Source organism: Loxodonta africana, chromosome 11 (assembly GCF_030014295.1).
Source record: "Loxodonta africana isolate mLoxAfr1 chromosome 11, mLoxAfr1.hap2, whole genome shotgun sequence".
NCBI classification, from domain to species: Eukaryota; Metazoa; Chordata; class Mammalia; order Proboscidea; family Elephantidae; genus Loxodonta; species Loxodonta africana.
In genome coordinates, this window is record NC_087352.1 from 86230933 (window position 1) to 86241325 (window position 10393).

General features: G+C 45.2%; 1 protein-coding gene across 3 annotated transcripts in view; it reads left to right on the plus strand.

Moving 5' to 3' along the window:
- NPC1 (NPC intracellular cholesterol transporter 1) overlaps positions 1-10010 on the plus strand; it is a 46383-nt gene extending 36373 nt beyond the window's left edge. For all 3 annotated transcript variants that reach the window (XM_023543937.2, XM_010586812.3, XM_010586813.3), the window contains 11 exons: positions 305-432; positions 536-676; positions 1637-1726; positions 2132-2322; positions 2665-2780; positions 3825-3954; positions 5393-5593; positions 6612-6843; positions 7720-7833; positions 9054-9216; positions 9900-10010. In XM_023543937.2, the coding sequence (XP_023399705.1) occupies positions 305-432; positions 536-676; positions 1637-1726; positions 2132-2322; positions 2665-2780; positions 3825-3954; positions 5393-5593; positions 6612-6843; positions 7720-7833; positions 9054-9216; positions 9900-9982 (1589 nt within the window). In that variant the 3' untranslated portion in view covers positions 9983-10010. The remainder of the gene's footprint in view (positions 1-304; positions 433-535; positions 677-1636; positions 1727-2131; positions 2323-2664; positions 2781-3824; positions 3955-5392; positions 5594-6611; positions 6844-7719; positions 7834-9053; positions 9217-9899) is intronic.
- Positions 10011-10393: the final 383 nt, after the last annotated feature.

Consider the following 10393-nt stretch of genomic DNA (forward strand, 5'->3'; position numbering starts at 1 on the left):
ACAGTAGAATTGGGGTTGAATTTTCACTGTGTCTTGATTCAGTAGGTCAGGGTTGGGGCCCAGGAACCTACCCTTTTAACAACTCCCTGGTGGCTCTGGTGCTGTTTCCATTTCTTCTCTCAGTTCTGAATTGATATCCACATAGACTTGTGCCACACACCTTTGAAGGGGGCAAAGGTCTCCGGGGCTTGGCCTGTCTGGCTGCTTGTTTCCGTGTGCACGGAGCGCACGTGTGAGTGTGGAACGTGCATGGCCTCCTCTGCTGTCAGTGGACGTGGTGCAGCAGCCTTTCTCTCTCCTGTAGGAGGCTTGTCGGTGATGCCAGCCGTTCACACCTTCTCTCTCTTTGCGGGAATGGCCGTCTTCATCGACTTCCTCCTTCAGATGACGTGTTTTGTGAGTCTCCTGGGATTAGACATTAAGCGTCAAGAGGTAGGTTGTTGTCAGGACTGTAGTCTGTTTAATTAGAGCCAAGACTCTGGATGAAGTAGGCAGATGCTGTACTGTGTGCCCTCGGTACTCTGTGTCTCCTCAGAAGAATCGGCTGGACATCCTTTGCTGTGTGAGAGGCGCTGACGACGGAGCAAGTGTCCAGGCCTCCGAGAGCTGCTTGTTTCGGTTCTTTAAAAACTCCTATTCCCCGCTTCTGCTTAAGGACTGGATGCGGCCGATTGTGGTACGAGCGCATCTGTGGCTTTTCTCTTTCTTCTCCCCAAAGCAGATTTGTCACCTGCCTTCTAAGAAAGCAGACAGCTTGTGAAGGTGCTTCTGACAGCTGTTAGATACATATACAAAAACGTGCTCAAATATATAAAATGTTTTTCTAGCTACTTTTTATCAGTAAGAGATTTTGTTTGTTTTAACTTTTTATTTGGAAATACTTATAGATTCACAGGAAGTTGCAAGAGTAGTGCAGAGAGGACTGGCTAGCCTTCTCCCTGTCTCCCCAGTGGCTGCACCTTACGTAATTACAGTACAGGAATTTGACATTGGTACAACGTGTGCATATAGTTCTGTGTCGTTTTTATCACGTGTGTAGGCTCCTGTAACCACCAGTGCAGTCGCCACAGAGCTGTTCCATCACCACAGTCATTGTCTTTCTTCACCCCTTTGTAGTATCACCCACTGTCACCCCTAATCCCTGGCAACCACGGAGGAGCCTTGTAGAGTTTGATATTACTGAATGTAGCCAACAGTGATGACCTATCACCTCTCTACTAAAGGACATAAATTAGTTTCTAATAATAAAGTAACATAACATTTATTGAACACGTATAATCTGTTGGGTACTGTGCTAAAATCTGGATTATCTCACTTATTCAGACAACCGTCCGATGTGGTAAACCTCTTGTCTTTCCTGTTTTACTGATAAGGAAATAGGGGCTAAGAGAGTTTAGGTGATTCGCCTGAGGTCACTCAACTAGTAAGTGGCAGAGCCAGGATTTGAACCCAGGAAGTTCGACCCTTAATTCTGTGACCTCAGCAACTACTTCATACTCCCCTTTTTATCTGCATGTCATTTAAACTTGCTTTTCAGTTTAGCCAAGTCCTAGGGTTTTTTTCTATTTCAGATTTTGTTCTTAAATTCATGATGACGCTAAGCACTCTCTATCTCATAACCCATTTCTCATTCCAGGTAGCCATTTTCGTGGGGGTCCTGTCATTCAGTATCGCAGTGCTGAACAAAGTGGAAATTGGATTGAGTCAGTCTCTTTCAATGCCAGATGTAAGGTGCTTTCTTTTTTATTTTAACTTGTTTAGCTGATAACATGCGTGCAATTGTTTTATAGCATGCATGCGATTGTTTCAAGCTAATGCCTGCTTCTAAACACAAGTGCTGACGGAGTCTCCAGGGCATTGAGAGCTACCACCAGGCTCTGCACACACGGCTGCCTTGGGATTCTGGACTCTCAGACAGTCCCTGGGCACAGCCATGGACTCTGAGCAGCCTGTCAGTTAGGTTACTAGATGCTCTCCTACTTGTGGCACTACAGGAGGAGCACGCTGGGGCCCCGGGGAGGACTGGCTGTGTGTCCACCTGGCTGTGTGTCCACCTAATTCTTAATCATCTTGCTTAGTTACTATCAGAACTTTAGCGTTACTTTTTTTCTTTTCCTTTCTGTTTCTCTAGGACTCTTACGTAATGGATTACTTCAAGTCCCTCAGCCAGTACCTCCATGCGGGTCCTCCTGTGTACTTTGTCCTGGAGGAAGGGCATGACTATACGTCCCTGAGAGGACAGAACATGGTGTGTGGCGGCATGGGGTGCGATAACGATTCCCTGGTCCAACAGTTATTTAACGCGGCCGAGCTGGACAGCTAGTAAGTCCCATCGGTCTCGTACCACAGCTGGTACTCTCCGCCAGAGAGCCCGCTCAGGCCTGAAATTGCTCACCGCAAATGGATTTTCTTAGAAAAGTTGGCTTCATTCAAAATATGTGTTAAATCTAGGTTTATGTGAACAAAGCCTCTAAAAGGGCTAGTTTACCACTTGGTACTTTGAAGTTTTTCCATTAAGTGTTAATGTGTTTTTGTTTTTGTTTTTAATTTGACTGGGTAGCGGTATAAAATGTAGAAGAGGAAGTTACATTTCAAGAAAAAGCACTGAAACTAAAGACCTCCCCCCATGGGGCCAGTCGGTAAATGTTTTCTCTTTTCCTCTAGTACCCGAGTAGGCTTTGCTCCCTCGTCCTGGATTGATGATTATTTCGATTGGGTCAAGCCTCAGTCATCTTGCTGTAGAGTCTCCAATATCACAGAACAATTCTGCAACGCTTCAGGTACTTTCATCTGTTTCCCAAATATTTCCCTTTTTTTCTGGAAGAAGTTTAGCATTATAATTTAAAAATCATTTGCCTTTCACCTCACTTTGTACCTATTTATTTGCAGCACTGGATCTTAATCCCTTTGTCATTATCGCGTTTCTTAGTCGCTCACACTGAAAAATGTTGCATTGTTACTGACCCAGACAGCCACATCTGCTGGGCTGCAAGCGACCTGTCATTCCGTGTACAGGGACTCTGATCTGCAGAGAAGGCTTCTCACCTTTTCTGATTGTACTGATGGCCTCTCTTGATTAGTTTCTCACCTTAGCCTCCCATAGGGTTGCTTTCCTTTTATTAATTTTTTTTTTCTATCACTGTTGACCTATGTTTTGTTAGAATGTTGAGGTTTTTACTAAACTTCTTAGTAAAAATATGGTAACCTTGGGCTCTGACGATACCAATCGTGGTTGTCACATAGTCTGCGTGAGATGAAGTTGGTGTCTCACCTTTATTAGAGTATGACAGTGACGTGGAGATGAATAGCCTTTGGTTAAGGGAAAAGTTTCAGGAAAATAATTTCTCTCATTTCTTTATCAATATTTTAAAGTGTTGTTAAGTGACTCACGAAAAAAAAAAAGACCAGACTTAATGGTTTGACAGACTGGAGAAACCCCTAGAGTGTGGCCCCCGGACACCCTTCTAGCTCAATAATGAAGTCACTCCTGAGGCTCACCCTTCAGCCAAAGATTAGACAGGCCCATAAAACAGAATGAAACTAAAGATGGCACACCAGCCCAGGGGCAAGGACGAGAAGGCAGGAGGGGACAGGAGAGCTGGTAATGGGGAGTGTAAGGCCGAGAAGGGAGGAGTGTTGACATGTTGTGGGGTTGGGAACCAGTGTCACAAAACAATATGTGTATTAATTGTTCAGTGAGAAGCTAGTTTGCTCTGTAAACCTTCATCTAAAGTACAATAAAAATTAAAAATAAATAAAACGTTAAGTGAAATCTAGAGACCTATTCTTCTCACCATTGGCTCCTCCCTCCGTGTTTACACCAGTGGTCGACCCTACCTGCGTGCGCTGCCGGCCCCTCACCCCGGAGGGCAAACAGCGGCCCCAGGGTAAAGACTTCATGAAATTCCTGCCCATGTTCCTTTCTGACAACCCCAACCCCAAGTGCGGCAAAGGGTAAGTGACACTTAAGTGTTGCAGATACACGGCCACTTCAGCTTTAATTCGTAGTAGAAAACTAGGTGGGGAGAGGCTTGAGGTAAAAAGCAGTTGTACGGGAAAGATCCTCTTTTTTCCCCACCTGACCCTGCGCCAGTCCTTCTGGGAAAGTAGAGAAACCTAAGACTCCTTTTCAAGAAAACTCCTCATTGTTTTCAACTGATTTCAGCCTAGCTTGAGCATCTATTTCCTATGCGTCCCTCTGCATCCTGAATGTATGAGTGGATGTAGGTTCCCGGAGGGGCAGGGAAGGAGAGAGGTGAGCACACTGCTATTTCAGAATATGAAAGACCTCGGTCGTTAAATTATATCAATGGGCATAGGGGAGAGTATCTTGCCTTGGTTATGTCATCCTGGGTTAAGGTGTAGATTGTCTAGCCCCACCCATGCTCCTTGCCAGCCTGTCCAGATATGTGAGGTGATGGGCTGTCTCGTTGCCCCATCCAGCCCCGGCAGCCAGTTATCCATGGGAGCAGGATATCCTGGCATAAAAATAGTGACGGTGACTGGAAGTCTGTGGGGGTCCGTTTGGAAGCTTTTGTAGGAGGAAGATGAGTATCCACAGGTACATTAGGTAAATCCTGGACGTGCCTAGTTTTCATAAGAACACACTCTTGACCAGAGCCACATCAGTTAATCATTTATATCACCATCTTCTTTGGAGACCTGTACTAGGTACCATGGGAAGACTAGCCCTATAAATAAAATAGAAATGAATCCTTCAGCTTGGTTGGCTCGTAAACTTGAGTGTTTTTCCTCCATAAAACAAGGAAGAGTACCCGTAAGAGCGCGTCTCTAACCTTTGTAGCCTGTGTTGAAGTGACTTCGTTTTTTATGAAGGCAATAGCCACCTTTTATGGAGAGTCTCTATGGGCCAGTATCGGGCCAGGCATCTCACCAACATTATTTTATTTTATCGTCCCAGCGGCCCTCGGAGTAGGTGGTATTACACCCATTTATAAAAAAAAAAATTTTAAGCTGAAGCTCCGATGACGTGACTTTGCCCAAGGTGATGTGGCTGATAAGTGGCAGACTGACCCAAGGTTGTTTGAGTTCAGAGCCCTTGCTCTATTACGCAACATTACTGAGCTAACTCCGTCTGAAAACACACGTGGTTGCAAGCCCAATTAGATACTGAAACAACAGCTGCTAAGCGTAGCTTATGGCATGTTAAGTTGTACTTTGGTAGATTTTCAAAAGTGACTGTACACACGCCATAGAAGCCCAAAGCAATAAAGAAAAGCCAGTCTAGGAGAGAATAAGCGAAAACCTCCGTGGTTCCCTTATCAGCAGGCCTTCTCTGACCCCTGGATTTATAGTTGAGTCTGTGATTTCACTTGGCCTTGAGTGCTCGTATCCTGCAGATCTTTCTGACACCCAGTGACTCTTCTCTCAGGGGACATGCTGCATATGGTTCGGCAGTTAATATCCTTGGTAATAACACTAGTGTCGGAGCCACATACTTCATGACCTCCCACACAGTGCTGCAGACCTCTGCAGACTTCATCGATGCCATGAAGAAAGCCCGATTGATAGCCAGTAACATCACCGAAACCATGGGCCGTAAAGGAAGTAATTACCGCGTATTTCCATACAGGTAAAGTGGCCTTTATGACTGAGGGCTTACTAGGGAAAGTCCAGTAATTGGGGGTGGGGTCACCCTTGGCAGGCCGATGATAACTCTGCCCCCGTTGTCTGGGTTTTGACTCTTGCCTGTGCCACCTTGAGCACAGGTGAATTATATCAATGGACCTTGCTAGCTGGTCAGGGAGGGTCAGTATCTTGAACACTGACTGAGATCTGAGTGCTGGAGACAGAAAACATAATCTCTGTGTGCTGGGCCTCACAATTTGAAGGAGACATACCACAAACTAGCACCAAGGAGGGAGAGGTTAATTCTGGGAGTGGGGGCACCTGGGGACCAGGCAATCCTTCACAGAGAGGGCAGGCCTGTGCTCCTGGCAGTTACTGATTGGGATCCCTGGCGGATGGTAACTTGGACTGCACCTTTATGTAGACTTGTTTTTCATTTATTGGGTTTTTTCCCTTATAAGCAAAGTTATTATATATGAAATAATGAATTTAGAAAATAAAGAAAAGTAGAAGAAACAAGTGATTTTTTTTTTTCCCCTCCATTTCTGTGATCTGGCGTAAAGGCATCCTGACTCTTCTTGGACAGGAGGACGTTCTCAGGGTGGGCGTCCAAGTCTTGGGAAGAGCTGGTTAACTCTGCAAAAAAAGAAAGCATTGTCTCCTCAGGTCCTCCACAGACCCCATTTGGCCTAAGGTAGTTCTCAGGATAAATCAGGACTTGTTTTTTGAAAATACCATGGAGTCTTCTTAGAAAATGTCTATACAGTAGCATAGACTGGGCTTATGAACAATAACGTCATATGAAATCCACATTTTGAATCATTCTTAGGCCCTTCCACAGGTCTTTAGTAGCTGTCCAAGATCCAGTTGAATTCCCTTAGGCGAGTCTTCACCCAGGCAGGTTTTCTGCAAGGTTGTGTCAGAGTGGTTTCACAGTTTTGCAATAGTAGCAGGATCAAAAGTAGAGCTTCCACAGGTGATTTATGAGCTTTCACAGCATTTTGCTGCCCTCCTTTCCGCAGTGTGTTTTATGTCTTCTACGAGCAGTACCTGACCATTATTGATGACACCATCTTTAACCTCGGCGTGTCCCTGGGAGCGGTATTTTTGGTGACCTTTGTTCTCCTGGGCTGTGAGCTGTGGTCAGCAGTGATCATGTGCGTCACCATTGCCATGATCTTGGTCAACATGTTTGGGGTCATGTGGCTGTGGGGCATCAGCCTGAATGCTGTGTCCTTGGTCAACTTGGTTATGGTGAGTCCTATTCCACTCTCAACTTGTCCCTAGCTCCTGTATCATTTATGTGAATTGTTTTCTCAGATTCTACATAAACTTTAGAATGGGATAGAATATCAAGTCAGGCTCTTCCTCTTGGCACACACGAAGAGATGGGATGAACACTAGATGGAGTCGGGATTTGGAAGGGCATATCCGGGAGCAGACACACATCAGAGTTAATTTGTTTTGTTCAGTTTTTTTTTCTTTTTATCCCTTTACTCGCAGCTAGAGTCATGTGGTTCATGGTGAATATAACAGTAGAGATGTGACGTCATGGTCTAGCTTGGGCATTCTGCCTTTATTATTCTGAAGGGATTGCTAACGCAGGTAGCCTTATGACAGCAAGGTGTTCACTTTTTACTTAGAAAAATGGCCCCACCCTGTGGGGCTTCCTGACCAGTACTTTTGCCTCCCCTGCAGTCGTCAGGTGCTTTTTAATGGAATTAAATTCTTGAAGTTGTGAGCATTAGAGGTGTTACTGGAAAACAGGAAAGTGTGTATGTGCTTTCAGATATCAACACTGCCTTGGTGGAGTGGTAGTAAGGCCAACTAGAGAAATGACAGCGTGCCCCTTGGTGGGGGCTAGGGAACCTTAAAAGGGTCTCCACAGCTTCCCTAATCAAAGGTGAATATGTTGTAGAAAACTGGAGCCCTGGGCTGTTTGGAAGGTTCCAAAAGTTTCCTGGTGCAGTTTAAATTGGGGTGATGAGAGCTTTGGGTTATAAATCAGAGAGGGTAGTCAGGGCTCCTCGACCACCCCGGGTCCCCTGGTAACCCATACTCTAGGAAAGGCAGGCTGCTTAGGACTTCCAGCTGGAAAAGAACAGCCATAAAGGAGGCACTTTCTTGCAGAGCTGTGGCATTTCCGTGGAGTTCTGCAGCCACATTACGAGGGCGTTCACCGTGAGCACCAAGGGGAGCCGCGTGAGCCGCGCGGAAGAGGCGCTGTCACACATGGGCAGTTCTGTGAGTACTCGGGCAGGACGACTCGGGCACAAGGTCAGCACACAGTGCCCAGCTAAAGGGTTGGGTGTTTCTCAGAAGAAGAAACTTTAAAATTCAGTAGTTAAGACAATTTGGATCCTCAAATTAGAAGGCAGCTACTGAGGTTTACTAGTTTTCAGGCTGGTCATCGAATAGCGGCATCGTGTTCAGACTTGAATTCTCTATGACTTGTCTGTGAGAATTCTCTGTAGGAGGCAATATAGCTGAAGCAAGAAAATAACAGAGACATTAGACATGAGAGAACTGGAAGTCTTTTTCCATTTAAAATGCAGGCCAGTAACGCGTTAGATCAGCAAGGAGCTATATACCATGTTCCAGAACCCAACGTGCAAATCGAAGGTGACATCTGGAGTATCTTCTTGGTTTGACTCTCTTGGTTTAGCCTGTCAATTAGGATGTCAAGTCTCAGGCATCATGCGTATTGTTAGAATAACAACTAAAACTTGTTTCACAACAATTTTACTTAATAGATACTACCTCAATTTAGAGGCTGTCTTAGTCATTTAGTGCTGCCGTGACAAATACCACAAGTGGATGGCTTTAACAAAGAGAAATTTGTTTTCTCACAGTCTACTAGGTTCCAAGTCCAAATTCAGGGCGTCAGCTTCCAGGGGAAGGCTCTCTCTGTTTGCTCGGGAGGAAGGTCCTTGTCTTCAATCTTCCCCTGGTTGGGGAGTTTCTTCAGGTGCAGGGACCCCGTGTCCAAAGGACATGCTCTGCTCCTGGTGCTGCTTTCTTGGTGGTATAAGGTCCCCAACTCTCTGCTTGCTTCCCCTTTCTTTTCTCTCTTGAGAGATAAAAGGTGGTGCAGGCCACACCCCAGGGAAACTCCCTTTACCTTGGATCAGGGAGGTTATGAGTGAGGGTGGTGTTACAATCCCACCCTAATCCTCTCAACATAAAATTACAATCACAAAATGGAGGACAGCCACACAATACTGGGAATCAGAGCTTAACCAAGTTGATACATTTGGGGGGAACATAATTGAAGCCATGAGAGAGGTAGAATGTGGTATCATAAATGCAGAATACTCAGCCTTTACTTTTTTTAATACTTATTTTAAAACCTATATTAATACCCCAGTCCTTTGGGCCTTGAATATGAAGAAATGCCTGTGCAAGGCAATGTTCTAACTGTAATTGGCTGTAAGAGTTGTTCCTAACACTGTCTTTTCTTTTAGGTGTTCAGTGGAATCACACTAACAAAATTTGGAGGGATTGTGGTGTTGGCCTTTGCCAAATCTCAAATTTTCCAGATTTTTTACTTCCGGATGTATTTAGCTATGGTCTTATTGGGAGTCACTCACGGATTAATATTCCTCCCCGTCTTACTCAGTTATATAGGTAAGAGTTCTCACTTGTGGAAGGGTGGATGCACATTATGAAGGAAAACGATGGTATCTTGAAGCATTCTTTTAAATGTACTAAAGGTACTAACAGTCATTTGATAAGTGGTACTTAGTAAAAAAATTCCATCCCAAGAGAAAAAAAATCTATCCGGGGCTTCATGCTTGTCCAAAGTACTTCATTTGTAAATGGCTAACACTTTTTCAGGAGGCCTGACTGACTAGTCTGCTTCACAGGGCCCCTAAGTCAGAGCTGGCGTGAGTTCTAAGGTCAGCAGGCCAGGGCAGCGACTCTCTGCTACTGAGAAGAGACGACGGCCAGCATAAACCAGGCCAGGTCCTCACAGTCCAGGAGCTAACAGCTTTGGTTTCCCTTACTGACGTACCGTTCTTAGCAGACACCCGCCTCCCTGCTACCAATCCTTCTGCTCTTTTCACTTCTGTGGCCACACCAACTTGCATAAATGGCACAGGTTTGAAAGGGGAACAAATACCATCTGCTTAACTTACATAGCTCTGTAAACTTAGTGGAAGCACTGAAACGGTAAGTTGAGGAAAAAAACTTTTTTTTTTTTTAAATCTCTGGGGACAAGAAACAGTGGTTCTGTTACAAACCAGTATAGATTATCTCCTTTTTTCCTGAAGAAATGATACCAGAATTACTCTTTTCATCCCTCATAGGACCATCGATAAATAAAGCCAAAAGCAGCGCCACTCAAGAGCAATACAGAGGTACAGAGCGGGAACGACTCCTCAATTTCTAGCCCTCTGAGAAGGCTCGGTGACTTTGCCCTGTGTCTAAGGGTCAGTTGGCCTACCACTGGACACTTGCAGCATCGCAGAGGCGAGTCGAACCCTGGCTGTTACCGAACATCGGGCTGTTGAGCAGCTCCGGACGTAGTGCTTTTAAACTCAGGAATGCAAGTTTGACACAAGCAGTATTACTAAATCTGAAGGCAGCCGCAGGGCACAAAAGCCTCTTCCAGCTTGTCCGGGAAAGCAGCTTAGGCCTTCGACAAGCTCAAGGTGACAATGGCAGGGCTGTGGACATGGCGTGCTCACTGACACTGTTTCAAGGCCAATCAATGCAATTTCTCTCCTTTTTTAGGAGGAAGCCATCAAACTAGTCCTCTACCATATTTTTAGTAACAACTGATGTTGTAGAGATACTTTAT